The sequence below is a fragment of the Microtus pennsylvanicus genome, chromosome 4 (assembly GCF_037038515.1).
Source record: "Microtus pennsylvanicus isolate mMicPen1 chromosome 4, mMicPen1.hap1, whole genome shotgun sequence".
Taxonomy (NCBI): Eukaryota; Metazoa; Chordata; class Mammalia; order Rodentia; family Cricetidae; genus Microtus; species Microtus pennsylvanicus.
Window position 1 is genome coordinate 23,767,285 of NC_134582.1, and position 24,915 is coordinate 23,792,199.

Genomic DNA, 24,915 nt, shown 5'->3' on the forward strand with positions numbered 1-24,915 from the left:
TGATAGCATAAGTTAGGAGAAAGCAGTGTAGCCAAAAGAACAGAGGTTTCTCTGAGGAATCATGGTGGAGTTGAGAGCAGAGGCCTACTTGGCAGTCAGAGGAGGGAAATCTGGAGGCCAGAAACACAGAGAATGTCTGGGCTGAAAGGATGAGGACCAACCAGCATGGGCACCCTGGGCAAGGTCTCCCTGGTCATAGGGAGACTCCTCCCCCTAAAATAAGTAACCATTCTATTAATCATAATTCCAAACTGGTGTGGGATTGTTTATGACTTACGCCTTCACAACTTCTTTGGTCCTTGCTTTGCAGATCTTTAAAATGGGAGAGCTGGGCTAGGTCATCAAAATATCGTTTTCGTTAGTAGAGTTCGTTGAACATCTGCTGTGTGCCTTGTGTTAATAAGTATAACGCATTGTCCACACATATCATCTGGTCAATGCTTTGTAATCCAAAGTTCTGGAAGGTGTTAGTAAACAGAAACAACTCTGACCACAGTGTACAATACAGCAGTCGCTTAGTGTGTGTTGGCTATAGACACAGCAGGGCCTTATTGACTCCCCAGAGCCTCTGAAGTTAGGGATCCTCTTGAACAACAAGACCAGATCTAAACACAAGTGCAAAATACAAGAATCCAAGGACTTAGGGGCTGGAGAGATGGCTCAGCAGTTCAGAGCACTGGCTGCACTTCCAGAGGACACAGGTTCAATCAATTCCCAGCACCCACATGGCAGTTCACAATTGCCAGTAACTCCAGTTCCAGGGGATCTGACACCTTCTTGCCAATGTACATAAAATAAAATTAAAAAAAAAAAGAATCCAAGGACACATTTGGGGTTAGACCCAGATCGCTAGCCACTACACCAGACTCTGCCCTGAAGCTACTAATCATCTTCTGTAGGTGTGTCTATCCCTTTACTGTTTGGCTCTCTGTTATCCAGAGAGGGCAGTCCAGTGGTTTCTTAAATGATAAAGGTTTTCCTTCAGTCTATATGATTCATAGATGCTTGCTGGCATGTTTTGCAGATACTGAAATTTACATTGCCAGGGAAGAAGCACCTGAATCCTTGGCAAATGCCAGCCTCTAGACCCCAGTGCCTCTGGACCCTGTCACTCTCTGGCTGAGAGGACCAGGAGTCTGCATTTCCAACAACCCTGGAGTCTTAGTCTACCTAAAACTCCAGTGTGCTGACCTGGTGATGGTGCAGCTTGTCATCTGCATGACACCCAGAAGCCTTCTCTCTGATGGAGTTCTCTGATGGTTTAAATCCCTTAGGAAAGCCGGGCGGTGGTGGCGCACGCCTTTAATCCCAGCACTTGGGAGGCAGAGGCAGGCGGATCTCTGTGAGTTCGAGACCAGCCTGGTCTACAGAGCTAGTTCCAGGACAGGCTCCAAAGCCACAGAGAAACCCTGTCTCGAAAAACCAAAAAAAAAAAAAATCCCTTAGGAAAATCCCCCACAGCAGGACCATACTTCTGTATCCAGTGTTCTTGAGAACACTGTGAACTCTATTATCCTGGAAGAGCCTGGTGCTGGCTGAATGGTTTTGTGTCCACGGTGTTATATAACATTTTCTCTGGGATGTGGTTCCATGCAGGAAAGCTCCTCTGAGTGCTGTTGTTGCTGACAGTCAGGGCTGTGAAGTATTGGTAGGCTGCCTGTGGAGATGGCCATGTAGCAGACACCTCAACCCCTCAGAAAGAATCTCACAGGTGAAGGTGTAACCCAGCACCCTCTGAAAAGAGGGTTTGGAGAGGAAGCCCAGCATTGCCTCTGCCACCTCCCTCCTGCCTTGCTGTAGTTTTTTACTGTTTTTCCCTCGGGGGTCCACCACCCAGCTCCAAATAAACACACAGAGGCCTATTCTTACGTATAAGTGCCTGGCCTTATCTTGGCTTATTTCTTGCCAGCTTTTCTTAACTTAAATTATCCTGTCTACCTTTGCCTCTGGGCTTTTATCTTTCTCTATTCTATATACCTTTCTTTACTTCATGCTTTGTGGCTGGCTGGGTAGCTAGGTAGCTGATCCTTGATGTCCTTCTCTCCTTTGTTTCTTGTTCTTTCATCATCTCTTCCCAGAGTCCTCCTCCTATTTATTTTCCCTGCCTTCTAGTCCCACCTATTTTTTTCTCCTGCCTTTCTATTGGCCATTCAGCTCCTTATTGGACCAATCAGGAGTTTTAGACAAGCAAAGCAACACAGCTTCATAGAGTTAAACAAATGCAACATAAAAGAATGCAACACAGGGCTGGAGAGATGGCTCAGTGGTTAAGAGCATTGCCTGCTCTTCCTAAGGTCCTGAGTTCAATTCCCAGCAATCACATGGTGGCTCACAATGATCTGTAATGAGGTCTGGTGCCCTCTTCTGGCCTGAAGGCATACAAGTAGACAGAATACTGTATACATAATAAATAAATAAATATTTTAAAAAAGAATGCAACACATCTTTGCATCGTTAAACAAATGTTCCACAGCATAAACGAATGTAACACAACTTCAACTAATATTCCACAGCACCCTCGCCTCCAAGCTGTTGGGTTAAGCTGAAGTGTGGTTAGGAGGTTAAAGCATGGGAGTTTGAGTTTTGAAGAAAAGGCACTTATTTCTCTTCCTTTGAGCTTTGATTTCCTCTTTCCTAGGGCAGTGGAGGTTGTCTTCGTTACTGTTCTATTGCTGAGAAGAGACACCATGACCAAGGCAACTTATAGGAGGAAGTGTTTAATTGAGAGTTGGCTTCCAGTTTCAGAGGATTGGTACATTATCATCATGGCAGGGAGCATGGCAGCAGGCAGGCAGGCATGGTGCTGGAGCGGTAGCTGAGAGCTCACACCTAGTATAACAGTTATAGCCAGAAAGAGAGAGGGAGACTGGGCTTTCCAGGGCTTTTGAAACCCAAAGTCTACCCCCAGTGATACATCTCCTCCAGCAAAGTCATACCTCCCAATCCTTCCCAAACAGTTCCACTGCCTGGGACCAGCATTCAAACATATGAGCCTTTGGAGGCTGTTCTCATTCAAACCACCTGCCCAGCACAAGGTGACTGCTCAGCCTCGAGGACAAGCCTTGTTCATTGACTGCAAGTGGAGTTTTCTCTCTGGGAGGCAGAAAGCATTGTGTCTGCATGCTCTCCGTCATCTTCTCCCTTAGCTCCTCCTTCTCCTCTGTCTAGTTGGATTCTAGTGGCCCATGTCTGTTCAGTAATCAGTCCTTCAGGTCTGGGAGGGGGTAGCTCAGTGGTAGGGCACTTTCCTAGCATGTCCAGGTGCCCTGAGTTTAATCCCCAATGGGGAGACAGGGTACTTAGAAGTCAAGGCTTTGCGTGTGTGATCCTGTCAAAGACCAGAGAGGAAACAAATTGCCTTGCAGAGCTTAGAACTAAAGCTGCTGTGATAACCTCAGAGAATTCCCTCAGAACCTAGTTGTTCCTATAGAAAGGGCAACCAAGCTGCATGCAGGGCAATAAATATAAGTACGGCTTCTGGAGAAGCCAGACTGATCCGGCCGCTGGGCACTTGCCTGGGGAGTAGAAACACCTGGGGATCCCAAAATATTTTCAAGGGGACCACAAGATCAAAGCTACTTTTTCATTGCCTTTTTGTTGTTTGTGGGAATCTCACTGTGATTTCAGGCTGGTCTCTAGCTCCCTGGTCTCAAGCTACCCCCTAGCCTCGGGCTCCCCGGTGCTGGAACTTCAGGGGTGCACTGCCAAGCCTGGGTCAAAAGTGTTTCAACATAGCACTAACATGCATTGTGCCTTCCTCGTGCTCCTTCTGCACAAGTGTGCAGGTACAGTGTCTGGAGGTCTAGGGGCACATAAAGATGGCAGCTCTGAAGGCTGCTGGGATGCACGTGTGTCTTTGTGGTGGACCAGCCTACTGGCCTAATTGTTATGCAGCACTGATAGGCACAATCCACTGCAAATGGGAGCTTCGTGGGACCTGAAGAATTTCTAAATGAATAGAAGAATTTTGAGATTAAAAAAAAAATCAGAATGCCTGGTATAAGGCTGTTCTGCCCAGTACCCCAACCCCTAGGGTGCTGACAGAGCAGGGAAACAAGGCTATACTGTTGTGTTTACACACTATGAGCATATCCCTGTGAGTGGTTAGGTATGGATGGATGTGAATATCTGTGTGTGTGTGTGTGTGTGTGTGTGTGTGTGTGTGTGTGTGTGTATGTGTGTGTGTGTGTAAGAGAGAGACAGACAGAGACAAAGAGAAGAGAGAAAGCACAACGCATAATAGCTGCTCGACACAAGTTACCATGTGTCTGTCATAAAGCAGGGATGTGTTACAGCTGTTATGAAGCTGACCATTGTCCCTAAGGCAAAAGAAGTCCTATATGGGGCAGAGAAATGCCGATGACATAATGGTCTTGGCATGCTCCCGCCTTTAAAGGACTCTCCGCTCTGAGATCTCGTAAGTCGCTGGGGTCTCTGACCTGGGGAACTTGTCAGAAACCCAGAATCTCAGCTCCCACCCCAGACCTCCTGAACCAGAATCTGCATTTTGGCAAGGATCCACGTGATTCCCGTGCACACTTAGGCTCGAGATGCACCCATGCACGGGCGGAAAGAACAGCAGTGCTAGTTCGGGCTGTGGAGTAGGAAGGGTTAATGCTTCGTTTGGCTCTGGCACAGGAAACAGAAGGTTCTAGAGATTGAAGCCTATGAATGGATGAAGCAGGAAGGCTTCCTTCCTGCCTGTGTTCTGGGCAGCTGGGGACTCCGGCTGAGATACGTTCGGAGCTCCTGTGCCTGCAAATCAGGCTGAGGCAAAGGAAGGCCATCCTGCTCCTGCCCAGGGTGGCCTGGGCTCAGGTGTGCCAACATGGAGGCCAAGTCAGTCTGCAGGCCAAGGCCATCTGAGTAGGAAGGCTGGAAGAAAGCCACCGGGTTTTGAGCAGGGCCCTCCCCAGAGAGGTTGGGGACGAGCTATGGGACAGCTGTGTGGGGGCCTTGTCTGTGTCTCTGTGGTAAACAAGGCACTGCCTTCTGGCCCCTGCTGTCCTGGCCTCCAGTGGACAGGGACAAGATCTTAACTCAGGGCCTGACTTTCCCTCCCCAGTGCTGGAGCAGCTCATCCCAGAGCTCACCGGCCTCCTCAGCCTCCTGGACCATGAGTACCTCAGTGACAGCACCCTGGAGAAGAAGATGGCCGTGGCCTCCATCCTACAGAACCTGCAGCCCCTCCCAGGTCAGCCCCGAGGAGTCTCGCTTAACATAGACCGCAATGGTACCATTCCCTGCGGAGCCTGTGTAAGGGATGCCTAAGCCTCCTAGCTCAGCAGGTGCCAGGCTATGACCCAGGCCCCGCCCCTCCACTGTAGTCTCGGTTGTCCTGTGTGTCCTCCTCCATCCCCAGCCCTCCACAGACTCACACATGAGTGTTCATATATTTACCACACACTATTCACAGCACAACGCTCTCACACGTAACACGCTGTATACACCACACATTACACAAGATAAGCACAAACATATACCATGCATACATACACACATAAGCATATGCTGTGGCTACACTGTAGTGTATACGTGTGTGTACATGTAGTTGCACATAGACATACACTCCTGTATGCTCTCTGACACACACATCCCCACAGGATAAACAGTTCCCACAAACTTTGTGCTTGCCCCCTCTAAAAGCGCATATGTGTGCCTTGCTGCCTACCTAGCAGTTTGCCTCAGCCTCTCAGAGATACTTGCAAGTCAGCAGACGGCATGCTGTCTCTTCATAACTCACAAACTGTACCCCATCCTTGCAAGACTCCGGGAGCCTGAAGGATGAGGTAACTCTGAGTCATACTCTCCTCAAACAGAAGGTCACCTGTTGCCTCACAAGATCATTGGGGTGGGGGCGGGGAGGCAGGGACAAAGGTTCCTCCTCACTGGAGCCCTTTTTCCCCACCAACCCTGAGCTGGCCTGTAGCAGCCTAGACTTCTGGATACCCTTGTGTGTGGAGGCAGAGATCGCAATCACAGTGGCCGTGCAAATGACTAGAAAGAGGTGAGCTAGCCTTCTCTCCTCACTGGTGTGTCCTCCTCCCTCAGCAAAGGAAGTCTCCTTCCTGTATGTGAATACTGCAGACCTGCACTCAGGTCCCAGCTTTGTGGAGTCTCTCTTTGAAGAATTTGGTAAGTTCCCTCTCCTGACCTTAGCCAAGAACACACACACGCACACACACGCACGCATGCACGCACACATACACACCGGGTCCCCCTTGTGCTGCTCTTGACTTTCACCCTGAGCCCGGGTAGTTCTGAATGACTCCGTCTGTAGTTGGAGACTTACCCCAAGCTTGCAGGAGTGAATGTGCAGGCCAAACAGGACAGCACAGAGGTTCCCTTGTAGCCACTGCCACCCATCACTTTGTGGCCCCTGAGCCTGGCTGAGAGGCCCAGCAACTCAGCAGAAAGTAGGAACTATGACCAGGGGAGAGTGGGTGCGTGAGCCTGAGAGCAACCAGCTTGGCTTGTCGAGGAGAAGGTACCCTGCAGCCATCCTAGAAAGAAAGCGCTGTTTATCTCAGGAGAGATGTATGGTCTAGGAGAGTTTTGAGACGACGATCCCTGTACATCATAGAGATGTAGGAGCCCCATACATATACAGGAGCCCCCCATTCCTCCGTGTCATATTCTCAAAGACCTCCAAAGCACCCCACAAAGATGTTCTACGGTGACTTCTGTCTGGAAGCCAGGCAAGACAGATTAGCACAGCCGACCTAGGGAAGAAGCCCAGGGCACACTCTATTCAGCTGCTTGTGCAGGTTGCTAAGGATGGAGGAAGAAGGGCCTGGCTTCACAGGCAGGCCTCCAGACCCCAAGCCAGCCATCTTTCTCCTCTGCCACCTTGGTTTTCTCTGTAGATTGTGACCTGGGTGACCTTCGGGATATGTCGGATGATGGGGAACAACCTAGCAAGGGAGCCAGCCCTGAGCCAACCAAGAGCCCGTCTCTGAGAAGTGTAAGTCCTGGCCCTGACTAACGAGGGAATCTGAGTTTTTCACACCTACAAAGTAAAGGATTTGTTCTAGTGTTCCCAGCCTGGGGACTACAGAGTTAGAGACAAGCTTTGCTTGTCACACAGACTCTGAGCCTCATCACCTCCATGACAGGTACTAGTTGTTAATTCGCTATGTTCTTTACATGCATACGGCAACCAGATGTGTGTGGCGTGCTTGCTGTCCCCATTTTACAGATAAGGCTCAGGGAGAGGGTTAGGTGATGCACCCAGTGTCCCGCAGCAAGTAAAAGAAAGTGCTGAGGGCTGGCGAGATGGCTCAGAGGTTAAGAGCATTGTCTGCTCTTCTAAAGGTCCTGAGTTGAATTCCCAGCAACCACATGGCGGCTCACAACCATCTGTAATGGGGTCTGGTGCCCTCTTCTGGCCTGCAGGCATACACACAGACAGAATATTGTATACATAATAAATAAATATTTTTTAAGTGCTGAACTGAAAAGCTGAGGCTTCCTGACCCCAGATTTCACTGCTCCCTCAATTATATGCCTCGTGTTTACTTGTTCTATTGCTCCTCGTGTGGTGGCAGAGCTCACACCAATGTCGGAGCACTGTGGGTGTGCCCACTCAAAACACAACAGCCACTCGGGGCAATTTGCAAAACTCTTGGACGTTACAAAGGTGCTCGGACACTTGCAGAACAGCACGAATGGGCTCTCTGGTTGCCAGCTCTGAGTCTAGTAGATGTTATGGCTACGCCAGGTACAGCATCCCACGCTGTAATCCCAGCACGTAGGATGGAGAGATGGGAGCATTGCAGCTCAGGGCCAGCCTGGGCTACATGATGAGACCTCAATACACAAAAAACAGTTTAGAGCTTCACGTTCAGACTGCATCCTTGGAACCCTGGCCTCCTGGCAACCAGTCTCTCTCCCTCCTCCCACCTGTTCCCCTCTGCCATGTTCACAGCTGCCTTACTTCACAGGCCTTATTTGTTCCCCTGCAGACAGCCGACGTGCCTCCACCACTGCCCAACAAGCCTCCCCCTGAGGATTACTATGAAGAAGCCTTTCCCCTGGGGCCCGGCAAGTCCCCCGAGTACATCAGCTCACACAGTAAGTTCTGGGCCCCTCATGGCTTACAGAATTCCCTCCTTGAGAAGCAGCAAGATAAGCCACTGCCTGCCCAGCTCTGTTGCCCTTCTCTGGGATGAGCTGCCCTGAGCTTCAGACCATGGGACCAATGGCATGGCCAGGGGCTTGGCTTCTAGTCTCAGTTCTGTGACTTGAGGCGGACCCCTGTCTTCTGAGGATCTCTGCCCTCCATCCTCTAAACAAGGAGGCCATAGCTCCAATCCTAAGAGAGTGCAGGACATAAGTGACAGCTGTCAGTTCTGCTTCCCCCTCTCTCGCCCCTTCATCCTGCAGTGTCATGGTTTTCCTTCTGCGTATACATATGGATGATCGTGTTACCAAGTCAGGACATCACAGGATGTGGCCTATGGCCTAAACCAAGCTGCATGGTTCATCCTCCCGCCCCAGGGAGTCACACAGTGGTAGGCAGAAATAGGAGAGGCTTGATTTATATATAGTTCAACCACCTTTTTAAAAACTATTAATATTTTATATTTGTTATGATCTACTTATAGCATAATGCTTGCAAATAGCATATATATAATTTATACATATATATGTACCAAAGAATTCTGTGCGTGTTCTTTTACTGATGGCATAAATAACCTTAGAAAATCTCTTAAATTAGCCATTCTGACTTCCCCAGTGGGCAGCAGGTGGCCCTCCCTTTGCATAAGGACCCGATGAGAAGTTGACAGTGTACAGGGAAACTGGCTTTAGAGGCCCAAGCATGCGCAGCTGGGTTTGTAGCTGGTAATGCCGGTGTTCCACTTCCCTGCTGTCCCACAGCACAGCAGAATATTCTCCACCCGCCAAACTGCAAATGAAACAGGCCTGCCCCGTGAGAAATGATAAACTCACGTGTTTATGACCATGTGAATGACCCAGCCATGGAAGAAAACCAAGCACAGAAGGCTCTACAGAACACCGTTTCATTTGTTTACTTTTTCTAACAGGATATTCTCACTCGTGCACTGGTTTTTGCAATTTTTCTAGGATGTGCAAGAAACTCGTAACAGGATTTTCCTATGGGAAATGAATAAAAATCCAGGTGGGGCACTGGGCAGATAGCTCAGTGGCAGAGCCCTTGTGCAAAATAAATAATGAAAGGTAAATGTGATGTGTAATTTGAGAATACTTATTTAAGTCAGTTTGATGTCATTCACTAAAATCCCAGCTACTATGCACCTGAGGCAGGAAGATTGCTTGAGCCCAGGAGTTTGAGGCCCCTTCTCGATAGAAGACAGTGAAGGAGGGAAGGAAGAAAAGGAGGAAGGCAGGAAATAAGTAAATCCGGGTGAAGGGAAAATGTTCTTTTATTCACACTCTTTTGTACTGTTTATATTTTCCCATGGGCAAAGGTGATAAAATAGAAGATTAGTTGTCTGTCACGCTGTTTTGAAAAGTGTCCATCCCTGGTGTGGCGTGCATTTAGCGTTACACAGCCGCCACTGCTGTCTAGTCCCCAAGCGTCTTCATCACCCCCAAAAGAAACTGGACCATGAAGCAGTCCCTCCTCAGCCACTTCTCCTCCCCGAATGCTCCCAGCCTCTGCCGTTTCTGGCAATACGGCTTTGCCTATCCTGGACTTTTCATATAAAGGGAATCTGACATGTGACCTTTCTAGATTGACATCTTTCACTTAGCGTAGCATTTTCAAGATCTATCCACGTAGGAGTGTGCATCAGAATGGCTGATAACTCTTTTCTAAGGACGTGCCACATCCGGTTCATCTGTCCATCAGCTGATGACATTGACCATGTTTATACCTTTTGCCTGTGGAGAGGTTGGACCAAGTGATCTGTGGCCCTCTTTCAGGTTATGAGTCTCCAGATTCCTATCACAGAGGTGAAGCAGGCAACTTTTCCTATCTGGTTCACTAAGGGCAAAGGAAGAAGGAAGGGACAAGGTACTTGCAGGGACCCAAGTTGCATGTCAAGCGCCCTGGCAGAAAGAGGCTCCCTAACCTTTCCAGGGTTTACTTCCTTCATACAGGGCAGAGCCACCCCCTCCTGGGAAGGCTGGAAGGGAAGGCCTCAGGAAGGCCATGGACCCAGTCAGGAGAGAGCCTGCCACCAAGCCAGCCAGAGCATCCCTCCTCTCTCACACTCAGTGTCCAGCCATGGTGTTCATTTTGCCCCTACATACCCCACTCCCCCAACTCCTCCAGCCCACCTTGCACACCGTGATGCCAACATGTCGGCCTCAGAGAGGCAAAGGCGGGCTCTGAGTATCCCAGTAGCTAGGGACTTCAGCACAGCTTTCCTCAGGAAACAGATGGACAGGACGAACCCAGAGCCAGCACTCTGAAGAACCGTATGATGAGAGCGTGAGCCAGCCTGGCTGAATGAAGGCATCCGGCTCAGTTCTGATCCAGCCTCAGCCACTAGCAATCTCTGTGGGGCCTGCTGCCCTGAGTGTGAAATGAAACCAAGCCTCCTTTCTTGCAGCAGATCCCCTATGCCCTGCAACACTGAGACCAGAGCTATGACAAGGACATTCACACATACTCGGTGCCATTGGGCAATGAGCGAAAACATCTTTGAGCTGGGCCTTGAAGGGTGGGGAGTAATTCTCTGATAAAAACATAGGAAGGCAGAGAGAATAGGATGAACATAGACCTGGAGGTCTGGCGAGGCCCAGCAAAGCAGTTTGTTGTGGCGGGTATGGAGGGTTAAATGAGGATCCACCGCAAACCAGGTGCAGAAGTAGAGCCCCCCACTCAGGCTGAGGCTGCCCTGAGTCCCCACTCTCTGTCCCTGGGACTTCCCCAGCCCAGCCCTGGATTCTACCCGCATGTCTACAAGCTCAACTCTTTCGAACACCCCCACAGATGGCTGCAGCCCAGCCCAGTCGATTGTGGGTGGCTACTATGAGGACGCGGACAGCAGCTACCCCAGCACGAGGCTGAACGGAGAGATGAAGAACTCCTGTACGTACCAGGCAGCTGCTCACGCAGCTGTCCTCCCGAAGAACTGGCCCTCAGCATGCATACACCCACAACCCCTTACCAGACTGTGATCACTAAACAGGTCCCAAAGCCCTTGCTCTCGGTGGGTTCAGTGGGGGGAAAGAAAAAACACTGGAATGGGGAGTCACTTGAGTCTTTCCCTGATCTATTCTCGATGGCTGATCTTGGGCAAGTTCAGTTTCCTTATGAATTTTAGGGATTTGGATTGGGAGGGTGGTCTGAGACAATGGCCGTGGGTGGTGATGAGGTCAGGGCAGTAACAGAAGTTTACTGAGCACTTACTGGTAGAAGAAGACACTTAGCTAGACATTGTCCATGCCATGGGGTCCAAGGCACCAGATGAAGCAGCATCTGGTATATATCATGACTACATAGTGGTGAGGAACTCCAAGAAGTGAAATCACCAAGATGCCGTCCCAGAGGCCGCTCCAAAGCGAAGCTTTTGAGTCAGGCCTTTAGTCCATCCTTGTCCTTCCTCTGCCCCCTGTAGCTTGGACCCAGAGCAGGCTGCCTGCCAGGGTTAGAAGGGGCACGGGGACTGAGGGTCCTTTCCTGCGACACCCACAGACAATGACTCTGACGCCATGAGTAGCTCCTACGAGTCCTACGATGAGGAGGAGGAGGAAGAGAAGGGGCGGCGGCCCAGGCACCAGTGGCCCTCGGAGGAGGCCTCCATACACCTGGTTAGGGACTGCCGGATATGTGCCTTCCTGCTTCGGAAAAAGCGCTTTGGGCAGTGGGCCAAGCAGCTGACTGTCATCAAGGAGGAGCAGCTACTGGTGAGTGCCTCCCTGGAGACCTGTGGGTGTGCCTGAGGCTGTGAGTGGTCTCTGCACAGACCCTTGGGGATGGTACATCGAGCTCCAGCACACGCATATGGAGCAAAAGAATGAGTGGTTCTCCTTCATGATGACTGGAGAGAGCGAGTTCCAGCCAGAGCTACACAGAGAAACCCAGAGTAGGAAAAATGAACATAACTGTGGGAAAAAAACAATAGCTGATTTCTTTCTTCTCTCTCTCTCTCTCTCTCTCTCTCTCTCTCTCTCTCTCTCTCTCACACACACACACACACACACACATGTTTTACTCTGTTTGCAAGCCATGCCATGCTCAACACATGGCTTTGAAACCTTTTCTCACCCTGAGCAGTGAAAACTGACTGCAGGCCAGGGCCAGTCCAAGGCTCATGATAGGTGTGTTTCCAGCTCTTTTTGTTTGGTTTGGTTTTTTGAGACAGGCTGTCTCTGTGTAACCGTAGCTGTCCTGGAACTTACTCTGTAGACCAGGCTGGCCTCGAACTCACAGAGACCCACCTGCCTCTGCCTCCTGAGTGCTGGGATTAAAGGTGCACGTCACCACCCAGCTATGTTTCCATTCCTTCACCTCCCTTTCTGTATTTTGCTCCACTGCCGGCTGCTGCCAGGCCCTCCAGCCCAGAGGATACAGAGTGACCCGAGAAGACAACCAGTCTCAGCCCAACTCCAAAGGGAATCCTTTAATAATTCTCCCGTACAAGCCGGGCAGTGGAAGGGGGTTAGCTGGAATGGAATGAGAGGGTAGCAGAAGGCTGACAATAGTCAAAATCTAGACATGTATGGAAATGTCATTCATAGTGAAACCCGTGTTTATGTGCTAAAAACTTAAAAACGGGTAACACAGCTCAGTGGGTAAGGGCATTTGTTACCAAGCCTGATGGCCTGAGCTTGACCCCTGAAACCCACATGGTGGAGGTTGGGAACCAACTCTAGCAAGTTGTCTCTGGCTACTACATATTTACTGTGGCACACATGCCTCCGTCCCCCAGTAATAAATAAATGAAACAATTTTAAAAAGAAAATTCATAGTCTGATTTCTTTTATAACCTAGTTGAAGGCTCTAAATGAAACACTGGCAAACAGAACTAGATGCTTATAAAAACATAGGACCGATACTGGTTTATTCTAGTAACACAGGGGTAGCTTAACATTCTAACTACCTTCCCCCACTCAGTGTGTGTGTGTGTGTGTGTGTGTGTGTGTGTGTGTGTGTGTGTGTGTATGTGTGTGTGTCTTAGGATTGTTTAAAGGGGTGTAGGTTAGGGGTTATTTATACGAGGGTAGACAACTTACCAGTATATACCCCTACTGAAAGAAATGCCTCTCCCTCCCCCAGCCACATTATCCACTTACGATCCCAATCCCCTTTTGTCGCGTTATTGTCAATGTCTTGTGTCAAGGTTAAGGTTGGCCTTCCTGTGAGAAAGCCTGCCTTCCCAAGGTCAGCACTGGTACCTGCTGGGATCCACTCCTAACATTCTGCCACGCAGCCCTTTCAGCTGGCATCCTCCCAAGCCAACCTATTTGTTCTCTGGTTCTTCAGCCCACATGGTCTTCCTAGTATTGTGCTATAATCTGCCTTTTCCTCATGGACAGCTGTGCTGGAAGATTCCCAGAGACCCCCTCTCCAGCTTCTCGCTGTGAGGCATCGCTCACAGTTGGGCCCAAGGGAGGAATCTACTCATGTGTGAGGGCCTTACCCCTCCCACCCCTACTGCAGGAAGCTCTGACCCCCCTCTCTCCCTGTGCAGTGTTACAAAAGCTCCAAGGACCGGCAGCCGCATCTGAGGCTGGCGCTAGATGCCTGCACTGTCGTCTACGTGCCCAAGGACAGCCGGCACAAGCGACATGAGCTGCGCTTCTCCCAGGGGGCCACAGAGGTGTTGGTGCTGGCTCTGCAGAGCAGGGAACAGGCAGAGGAGTGGCTAAAGGTATGCACACACAGGACACACCAGAAGCTGCCACCCCACACCACCTCCCTTCCTCTCTGTCCCCAAGCATGGGGTTCTAAACTTTGAAGTTACAAACCTCATCTAGGGGACTAGGACTCATATCAAATGGGCCTTGAATATTCACAACAAGCAGGCCTCATGGAGGAGGTCTATACTCTCTGTTTTTTAACATCCCTATATAGCAACCTACTGTTTGCCCAACCTACACTCCTGGAATGGTGTGCTTGATGCCTTTGAAACTGAAGGGCCTGCTAGCCCTTCTAATTTAAAAATAGGGGGAGGACAGATCTCCTTCTTGTTTTTAGATGGGAATGTGCATTGTTGTGATAGCCACTGGAGTTCAGCATCTTCTGGTGTCAGAGGGTGCCACCATGTATTAACCACTTTGTACTGTCCAATGTGCCAAAGCCTCATGCATATGACCATTGGAGCTGTTACTGACATTCAAAGGTGAGTCAGCTGAGGCACAGAGAACTTAAAGTGATTGCCAGAGGTCACAGACAGCATCACGTGATTGGGACCAAGATGTGAAGCTAAGCAGGTCTATTCCAAAGTCGGCATGGTGGCAGTGTGATGGCGAGGGAAGACTTTGATGGTGTATGGATTTGAGTTCAAGTGCCAGAGAGCCATGAGATCTTATGCAAATGGCATTACTTGCCCTGTGCCTCAGTTTCCTCATCTGTTAAATGGTTCTTTTAAGGATTCAACAAGAGTTGGCATAGTGCCTGCCAGGCAATAAGTGAGCTGTAGCGTTGGTTGGCTTCTGGTGGTGGTGGTGGTCATGGCTCTATCCTGCCTCCAGTTCTCTCCAGCAGACCCCCGTCCGTCTGCTCCACTCTCTCCCTGCTCTCCTCTCTTACCTTCCGGTTGGAACAATGAAGCCAGAGTCCTCCTTTTACTTCCTCCTCCCTCCTCCCTTCCTTCCGGTGATAACCAGCTCTCCCTGGAATGTCTGGTATTCCCATCCCTACCTTTGTGTCCAGAGGGGAAGGAAGGGAGAGAACTTGTCTTCTGGAGCCTCAAGCTTCAGGGTCCCTGTGAGTCAAACGTAGGAGTCTTGGGCCCAGAGTTCAAAGGGATCTGCCTGGCCGTGCTGGTCCTCTGTACTGGTCCAAGGCTCACCTAGCTGGCATCCTCGCAGCCTACTTCAGGGTCTGGCTCTGCTGCCTCCTACCAGCACCTTTACCTCCCTGGTCACATCATCCTCACCTGTATCTTGAGGATCACAGACCGCTGTGGGGATAAATGCTGTTGTCTAGGAGACCATCAGATGGTGCCTTCTTAGCCCTGGCTGTCCCAGAACTCATTCTGTAGACCAGGCTGGCCTCGAACTCGGAGATCTGTCTGCCTCTGCCTGTGTGCTGGAATTAAAAGCATGCGCCACCACGCTCAGCTTAGATGGTGACTTTTTACATTTTATCATCTGCATGCTTATTCCTGGGACCCTGCGTAAGTGAAAGGGCCCCGAATCAATTTCCCATGTCACTGAAAGCAAAAGTCCTAGCTGTCACTTAAGCCCCCTCACCTTTGTGAATCTTCAAGATTCACATCTCTCCTACCCACGGCCTCACTCTCCTCTGCAGAGAGCAGTGTTCTTATAGTTGGGAAGTGTGTCGAAAGCCCTTCCAGTCAGGCTCTGATAAGTTTGCATTTGTGCAGATGGTCGTTTTCAGCCCTACTCTGCCTCCTGGTGGCCCCAATCCATCTTCACAACAGGTTTGCTCCCACAAATCCCAGCCATGCTTCTTTCCCCAGACCTTTCCCGCACACCTATCCCCAACCCCGTGTTCTCTTCACAGGTTATCCGCGAGGTCAGCCGGCCGTGTGGGGGAGCAGAGGGCTTGGAGGCCCCCCGATCTCCAGTCTTCCTGTGTAAGCTGGATCAGGACAAGGTATGTCTATCTTGACTCCTCTGAGTCAGGTAATGGGCACTAAGCACAGGCACACACACACACACACACCTGTGGCATCCTACGAGCTAAGCAGCAGAGTGGCAGGTGCCTGGTGGTCACTTTAGTCTCTGCGACAACATACCTGCCATAAACAGCTAAAGGAGGAATGACTTGTTTTGGTTCAGCCCCAGTAAGCTGGCAACATGCTGCGGGCCTTGGGCAAGGCCAAGCATCACCAGGGTGCTGTGTTGCAATAATAGGAGGAGGTGGGAAACAGGGAGACAGGCGGTGCAGCTCACCTCATAAGAGACAGAAAGCAGACAGGGAGGCAGGAAGGGACCAGGTGTGTATCTTCTCAGGCCAGGCCCTCCAGGGACACCTGGTCTAACGAGTTCCACTGCCTTCGATCAGTTTCAGAGAGCTAAATTTAGCCATGAGTAAATCCACTGAAGGAAGAGAGCCCTTAGGATCCAGTCACTTCTCAGAAGTCCCACTTCTGGGATGCTTGTGTTGGAGACAGGTTTTCGGAAAGGAACACTGTAACCAAGTCCCATAGTAAATAAGGAACCGAGCTAGCATTTGAGCCCACACAGGCTGCCTCTTTGGGACTCTACTACTGCAATAGAGCAGCCTGAACAACCACTGGGCAAATCCAGACCCTCTGCAGAAATCAGTACACTTGCGGTCCAATGGTCAGGCAGGCATGAGTCAAAACCATCATACTGTATTATCTGCTACCCTGGGTACAAGCTAAAAGAGACAGTGCCAGGTTCCTGGTGAGTGTCAGGGAGGCATGATCCTGTCTCAGAGGCTCAAGAATATTCCCAAGCAAGTGATGCCTCAGACAAGGATGAAAAGGGCAAAACTAAAATAAAAAAGGTGCTTTAAGTAGCAGGGATGGGCAGTAGAACCGAGAAGATGTGGAACTGAAAGTGGCCTGTGTGGCGTGGTCTAGAGTTGGGGAGCTGTTAGAGCTGGCTTTGGACAGGGACAGGAAATGGACTTGGGAGCTTGGGATGGCTGGAGTGTTAGGGAACATGGATTCCTGTGAAGTGAACTGAAGGAGCCCTGCCCACACTTAGCTTTTACCAGTTAGTAAGACCATAGGAAAGCAGCCCTAGAAGAGGGGTGTGAGAGTGTGGGTACACACTATGGTACGGCCAGCACTGGAAGAGGGGTGTGAGCGTGCAGGTACACACTATGGTACGGCCAGCACTGGAAGAGGGGTGTGAGCGTGCAGGTACACACTATGGTACGGCCAGCACTGGAAGAGGGGTGTGAATTGCAGGTACACACTATGGTATGGCCAGCACTGGAAGAGGGGTGTGAGAGTGTGGGTACACACTATGGTACGGCCAGCACTGGAAGAGGGGTGTGAGAGTGTGGGTACACACTATGGTACGGCCAGCACTGGAAGAGGGGTGTGAATTGCAGGTACACACTATGATACAGCCAGCACTGGAAGAGGGGTGTGGGCGTGTGGATACACACTATGGTACAGCCAGCACTGGAAGAGGGGTGTGAATTGCAGGTACACACTATGGTACGGCCAGCACTGGAAGAGGGGTGTGAGAGTGTGGGTACACACTATGGTACGGCCAGCCCTGGAAGAGGGGTGTGAGAGTGTGGGTACACACTATGGTACGGCCAGCACTGGAAGAGGGGTGTGAGAGTGTGGGTACACACTATGGTACGGCCAGCCCTGGAAGAGGGGTGTGAGCGTGCAGGTACACACTATGGTACGGCCAGCACTGGAAGAGGGGTGTGAGAGTGTGGGTACACACTATGGTACGGCCAGCACTGGAAGAGGGGTGTGAGAGTGTGGGTACACACTATGGTACGGCCAGCCCTGGAAGAGGAGTGTGAGCGTGCAGGTACACACTATGGTACAGCCAGCACTGGAGAGGAATGTGAATTGCGGGTACACACTATGGTACGGCCAGCACTGGAGAGGAATGTGAATTGCGGGTACACACTATGGTACGGCCAGCACTGGAGAGTGGTGTGAGCATGTGGATACACATTATGGTACAGCCTCTTACGCATTGCAGAGGCTCCAAAGAGCAATAGTAGGGCAAGCCATGCCGTGGAGTTCTCTGCCGTGGTTGAGTGGACCAGGAGAGGGTAACTGATGTACTTATGGAGGTCATTCTGGTGGAAGAAGAGCTGGGATGTTGTGTTGGTGGGGTCTCTTTCCAAAGGGTCACGAGATTGAAGGATCATCACTGAATTCATTACAAACTCATGGTCTTCCTCTCTGTTTCCCACCCTGGTGGAAAAGTTGCTATATGCACACTGTTGCAGAACAAACAGGGCTGTAACTTCAGTTTCAAAACCTACAGACCAGGTTCTTCAAATGCTCATCCACTTTCTGCTAGGTGCCTCCCCATTCCCACAGCTAATAGGGAATAGTAGCATTAGGATTTCTTCCATGATTTCTGCTCTACCTCCTTTGTAGCATATGAATTCATTAGTGAATCAATGAAGGTATGGTTATTAATAGACTGGCAACAAAGGTTTTGTGTGTGTGTGTGTGTGTTCCTTCATTCTCTCATTCAAGATAGAGCTGTAATGGATGTCTACTGATCATTGGGTCTTATCACAACTTCTCTGAAAACATCGTCACCCCTTTTCCTGTATGCTGTCATCTTGGTCCATCCCTTTCTGGAACTTCATCCTGATCAGTTTGCCCAGGGGCTCTTCAGCATTCAGGGTTGCCTACTCTTGTCCATCCCTGCAGTGCTACTGGATTACATTCACATTCCCTGTCAATGCTTGCCCTTCTCCCTCATTTGCCAAATATAATGCATATTCCAGAATGTTGCTATCAATGCGTTATAATCAATGCTCCTGCTCTCCCCATAGAGTAACCTGAAGACATGATCATTGCTACCTTCCTGATAATATTGGGGTGGTATCAGATACATGATCGCTGTTGCTTGGAGAGTTGGAAGAAGCCTGGGCTTATAAAGGAGTTCTAAGGATCTCGCTGATGTGAGGCTGTCTGTGTCCTTCCCCAGAGATTGTCCCAAGAGAAACAGAACTCGGACTCTGACAGCTTGGGCATGAATGACAGCAGTTCCACCCTGAGCCGCCGAGAAGCCTGTGAACATGGTAGGAGTCCACTGCCCATGCTGGAGAATGTCAAAGATGGGAGGGACTTTGTCACACTTACAGAGTGGTAGAGCGTGTCCCAGAGACCTGAGTAGGGCCACTGGGCCCTCCGTATGTGGAATTACAGGCTAGTCCCTGTGTGCAGCTTGCAAGGGCTGCTGGGAAGAAATGGGTAAAAGTGGGACCTTCCCCATCATCCCCTGTGACCCACTCCTGTGCTGCCAGGCAAAGGGAAGAAGAATAGCCTCGCTGAGCTAAAGGGCTCCATGAGCAGGGCTGCAGGCCGGAAGATCACGCGCATCATCAGTTTCTCCAAGAAAAAGGCGCTGGGAGAGGACCTGCAGACGTTTTCCAGTGAGAATGAGGTTCCGTGCTGCGGTAAGTCCTGACTCAGAAGAAGGAAGTGCAGGCCCTTAAACCCAGGCCCTGGGGCAGATGCCAGAAAACTCTCAGCACCTCGGCCCTAGCTCATTCCTCTAGATGGCTAGACTCCACTCTGTCAAATCCATGGCATGCATCCCTTCACTCCCATGGGTGAAAGGATGGCCCAGGGAAAGGGAAATCCACTGACCATCGTAGCTGGGATTCCTGTGAACTCAGTCAAACCACTGTCCACCTGTAGGCTTCAGCTTCCTCTGCTAATGTGAGAGAGGAGAAAATTCACGGCATCTCACGTGCCAGATGTGCTGGCCTTGGTGATACACACCTGTAATTCCAGAACTAGGGAGCTGGAAGCCGCAGGATCAGGAGTTCAAGGTTATCTGTGTGTCTCCATAGCAAGTTCAAGGTCAGAGGCCAGCCTGGACCCTATCTCAAAAACAAACAACAACAAAAGTATATAAGTTTCATTTATATGTTTATGTAGTTTATCTCCTGGCCTTTATAAGCTAGAAAAATAAAATTTACACAAAAACATGGCTGCTGTCTTTGAGGAGCTAGAAGGACCTTAACTCGGTGTAGGAAACTTTGCAGAGACTGGGGTTGCCTGCCGGGAGGGTCAAGCACCTTGAAGGACTGTGGTTTCTGGTTTATCTACATATATATATATATATATACATATACATATATATATATATATGTAAGTGTATATAGATTGCAGCCTAGTCTGATGAGGAAATTGGAATTAAAATGTTAAGTACTTTTTAAGATAATACATCTTAGTCAAAAGTGTCTGGCAGAGAAGGCATTGCTTCTTTCATACAAGTGCTGTGGTCCATGTACTCTAATCCAGTAGATAATCACCTGTCTTAAAGGGGATAAAGTGTGTCTCAATGGCAGAGCATTTGCCTAGCTGGGTGAGATCCCAGGTTCCATACCCAGCATAGCAAAAAAATAAAATCATCTGTTTCGGATATGCAGAAATACTCTATTAGTTTAAAAGCTGCAATTATAGCCTAGTGGCTATAATCCCAGCACTCCAGGATGCAGAGGCAAGCAGATCTCTGTGAGTTCAAGGCCAGCCTGGTCTGCAGGACAAGTTCCAGTACAAGGGCTACACAGAGAAACACTGCCTTGAAAAACTAGTAAATAAATAAATAAATAAATGTTGTGATTATAAAGAAATATTTCATGGTCGTTGACTCATAACATGCTGTGGTAAAGAAAAAAAGCAATAAAAATAAATAAAAACCTAAACTGCTCGGAGCTGATTCTAGCTCCATCTGTGGTCAGCTGCACAGCTGTCTACTTAGATTTACAAATCCTTACTGTGGTGACGTTTCTATGTGCTGCCGCTAGGTGCCAGCATCATCCGTCACTTTCCATCTTAGCAGAAAATTCAGTTTGGCGGAGTGGAGGGGGCAGTTGTAGCTTTTGTAGGCCTTCTCTAGGATTGTCGGCCATTTCCATCACACTTGGTGTGGTCCTGGAGCCGTAAAAGGATGTGGGAATAGCATCGTCAGTGAGCGCTCACAGCTGGGCAGCTGAGACTCAGAGAGAAGGATGCCTAAGGTGCCAGGCCTTCCTGCCAGCTCCATCACAAGGCTTGTGTAGGTACCCCTTAGAGCCTTTGCCCAGGGGGCTATAACAGGTCATTCGGCCGTCTCTTTTTCCAGGCTACCTAAACGTGCTGGTAAACCAAGGCTGGAAGGAACGGTGGTGCCGCCTCAAGTGTAACACTCTCTATTTCCACAAAGACCGCACGGACCTGCACACCCACGTGAATGCCATTGCCCTTGGCGGCTGTGAGGTAGCCCCAGGCTTTGGACCCAGGCACCCATTTGCCTTCAGGATCCTGCGCAATCGGCAGGAGGTGGCCATCCTGGAGGTGAGAGGAGAGAGTCAAGGTAGGGGTAGGGGGTGGGGGTGTCAGCTTGTGGCTACTCTACCACAGGAACTTTGGGGAAAGAACCCAACGTGCTTGTCAGGTAACATAGGGGACACCAGGGATGCTGGAATTCCAAATAAACAAGGAATCGTGTTTTTCATATGAAAGTATCCTGGGTGATTTGGAGACACACCTACACTGAAAGGTTATTTGTTGTGTATCTGAAGTTCAAACCCAACAGAGCACACTGTTTTTCTAGCCTAATTCTGGCAGCCCTAATTCTAGAGCCCAGGTTTGCTTATTTGCCCTGACCTTACAGTTCCAGGTCCAACAGGCATCTCCTGCGGTCTGACTGGGATCTGATTCTGGAGTTCTCTCTCAGACCTTCCCCGCAGGAGGCATCGACCTCAGGAAACCCGCTGCCCTTCAAGGTGCCCGTCCCTCCCCCTGAGCAACTCCAGCCTCTACAGAGAGTTTCCCCACACAGAGTTAAGATCCCTCCAGCTCCACACTGGCAGGGCCGCAGCCACATTTTCGGACACTGTTTCTCTTTCTAGATCTCTGCACCGTGTCCAGCACACACTGAGCTTAGCAGGCCCACACTGAACAATGCACAGGTGCCGCCTGCTCACCGCCTGTCCTACCTGCTGGCACCACCCTCCTCTCTGAGGCTGTTCAGAGCACACACTCCCTGTGACAGCCCTTGGGATGCTTAGAATTCACAATGTTGACACAGGGAAGTTCAAATGTCCACCTGCCCACATTATAGACAAACAGGCCAGGGCAGCCACGTGATTTTTCAAGGCTGGAGGAGTGCCTGTACCCTTTCCATCTGCCTTGTTGTTTTTTAGCTTCAAACACTATTATCTCGGCATCCTCCTGTTGAGTTTCTTGTTTCCCTTAACTTACACAGAGTTTTCTAAGGTTTTTTTCCCTCTTTAAAAACCATGTTTCATTTATTTCTTTACTTAAGTTTGCCATCACTAGCTAACTGGTATTGTGATCATGCTCTTTACATCAGAATTAAGGATATGTTTAATTGGCCAGCAGTTTATCCTGGGGAATTTCCCCATAAATGGTTCTGTAATGCTTTGGTAATTACAGTCTAAGAAAATTTTGAGTTGTATGAGCAATTTCCTATGTAGAAATTAATTATAAATATGGAGGCTGGAGAGATGGCTCGGCAGTTAAAAGCACTTGCTGCTTTGGCAAAGAACCCTGTAGTGATTCCCAGCACCCACAAAGTGGCTCACAGCCATCTGTAATTCTAGTTCCAGGGGTTTTGGCTTCTGCAGACATCAGGCATTAATGCAGTACACATACATACATGCAAGCAAAAGAATTAGTCATACACATAACATAAAAATTTTTAAACAATATATGTTTTGGGGCTGGAGATGTGACTCAGTGATAAAGCCAGGCCTTGAATACACAAGGCGCCCTGGGTTTGATCCCCAGCATGGAAGGAGAGGAAAGGAAGAAGTTTTGAGAACCGTGAAATGTTGTTTTTACATCCAAAGGGTCAGATATAAAAGCCCAGAGGGTGGAGGGTAGGGATATACCATCTTATAGGAGTAATCAGGGAGGACCCCTCGGAGGACGTAGCTTTTTGAGTACATTCTTGAGAGAATTCAGGAGCCTTGGATTCTGGCATGTGTGTCTAGCCTAATTCTTCCTCCTTCACTAAGTCCTGAGGACTTATAAACATTTGCGGGTGTCTATGACGTGAGCAAGCAGCCAGAAGGCTTCACGGTGTGAAAGTGAACTGCACTGTGCCTCCTCTCCCCAGGCAAGCTGTTCAGAGGACATGGGCCGCTGGCTAGGGCTGCTGCTGGTAGAGATGGGCTCCAAAGTCACCCCAGAGGCCCTGCACTATGACTACGTGGATGTGGAGACCCTAACCAGCATTGTCAGTGCCGGGCGCAACTCCTTCCTGTAAGGGTGATTCCACGACGCACCGCTGGTGGGGGGGATTCCTGCCTCAGTTCCGCGACCCACCCCTGACCGGTTCCAGTTCCAGGCTCCATGCAGCCTTGAGCATTGGGCAGAAGGGGTGGGGCAAGCTCAGGAAGTCCGCTTCCTTGGGAAGGATGGCACTTTCGCCTTTGTGGGAAGCATAGCCTGCTTGTTGCCATTCTGGGGTCTCTCGGCTGACTTACAAAGAATTCTGGGAATGTGCCACCAGTTGTCACTTGTGAGACAGGCATGCCTGTGCAGTCCTCGCAAGCGTGTAACCTTTCAGTCTACATTAAAAACTGCTGCTGGGCCGGGCCATGGTGGCACATGCCTTTAATCCCAGTATTTGGGAGGCAGGCGGATCTCTGTGAGTTCGAAGCCAGCCTGGACTACAAGAGCTAGTTCCAGAACAGACTCCAAAAGCCACAGAAAAACCCTGTCTCGAAAAAACAAAAACAAACTGCTGTCGGGGACTGGAGGGGTGGCTCATGGTTAAGAGCACTGGCTGCCCTTCCAGAGGACCCGGGTTCAATTTCTAGCACCTACATGGCAGCTCACACCTGCCTATAACTCCAGTTCCAGGAATCTGACACCCTCCCACAGATGATACACATGTGGGCAAAACACCAGTTCACATAAAAATAACTAAAATGAGTAAAATTTAAAAGAAAAAAAGCAGCTGCCAACATCCAATGAGAGAAGACACGAAGGCAGCACATGCCACAAAATGTCACCAACATTATTAAACCTTTCATGTTCTAGGTACGCACAATCCTGCCAGGATCAGTGGCCTGAGCCCCGTGTCTATGATGAGGTTCCTTATGAAAAGGTGCAGGTAGGCTTCCTTCCATGTCTTCTCTCCCCTCCACTGCCCACTTTATCCTTTGCTTCAGAGAAAATGCCTTCACTAACCCACCTGCTCTCAGTGGCATGCCCTGTGCCTTCTGGGAAAAAAAAACAGAAGACAGGTACATTGCAACCAGATATGAGTGGGTGAGTGGCCTTGCATCTAGAGGAGAGGGAACAAAGCTGCTGAGGACATGGCACGTCTGTGAGTCAGGACCTGCCTGGACTAGAAGATGCTTTGAGTCCTCACTTTCATAGTTCCCCTTTTCTAGAAACATCCCCAACCTGCCCGTTTGTGCCCAAGGTCTTTCTTCACTGCAACTTGAAGGTTTTGCTCGGTTGCAGAAAATCTAGTAACTGGGTAGTTTAGCACTTCATATATGCATAGCCGGGTTTCTATATGCAGATAGATAGATAGATAGATAGATAGATAGATAGATAGATAGATAGATAGATAGATAGATAGATAGATAGATGGATACATGCCTATATGGTATGGTGGCACATGCCCTTAATCCCAGCACTCAGGAGGCAGGCAGAGGCATGTGAATCTCTGAGCTTGAGGCCAGCCAGAGCTGCGTAGTGAGATCCTGTCTTAAACAAACAAACAAACAAAAAGCCAAACACTTCAGATATGAAGGCTGGAGTCAGAGGGACCTCGGCTTTGCCTTTCAGACCCCCTGATTCCCACTTCCCACCTCCACGTGAGTGTGCTGGTCCTTCTCTTCTTAGGAGTATTTTGAGAACAAAATGTAGTGATTTGTGTTAAGAAAGAAAGAAAGAAAGAAAGAAAGAAAGAAAGAAAGAAAGAAAGAAAGAAAGAGAAAGAAAGAAAATAGCACAGTGCCCAGGCAGTGGAACGTTCTGCCCAGAGAAGTAACAGTACTGTTCCTAATAAAGTGGTTAGGTGACACTAATGTATCGATCACACCAGGCTTCAAGACCTTGGCTAGACTTAGAGCATGGGAAATGCTCTAACAGCACAAATGCAGTCAGTTTAATAAGGTGCATC

At 49.6% G+C, this 24,915-nt stretch overlaps 1 protein-coding gene across 3 annotated transcripts in view; it reads left to right on the forward strand.

The window, feature by feature from the left end:
- Positions 1-24,915, forward strand: part of Afap1l1 (actin filament associated protein 1 like 1) — a 54,515-nt gene that overhangs the window by 18,575 nt on the left and 11,025 nt on the right. For 2 of the 3 annotated variants that reach the window (XM_075968514.1, XM_075968513.1), the window contains exons 2-14: positions 5,066-5,194; positions 6,052-6,135; positions 6,867-6,964; positions 7,965-8,073; positions 10,925-11,023; positions 11,630-11,841; positions 13,629-13,808; positions 15,629-15,721; positions 18,742-18,835; positions 19,061-19,213; positions 20,890-21,101; positions 22,891-23,036; positions 23,820-23,892. In XM_075968514.1, coding sequence (XP_075824629.1) covers positions 5,066-5,194; positions 6,052-6,135; positions 6,867-6,964; positions 7,965-8,073; positions 10,925-11,023; positions 11,630-11,841; positions 13,629-13,808; positions 15,629-15,721; positions 18,742-18,835; positions 19,061-19,213; positions 20,890-21,101; positions 22,891-23,036; positions 23,820-23,892 — 1,682 coding nt within the window. The remainder of the gene's footprint in view (positions 1-5,065; positions 5,195-6,051; positions 6,136-6,866; positions 6,965-7,964; positions 8,074-10,924; positions 11,024-11,629; positions 11,842-13,628; positions 13,809-15,628; positions 15,722-18,741; positions 18,836-19,060; positions 19,214-20,889; positions 21,102-22,890; positions 23,037-23,819; positions 23,893-24,915) is intronic. The other variant, XM_075968512.1, reaches the window with a different exon arrangement.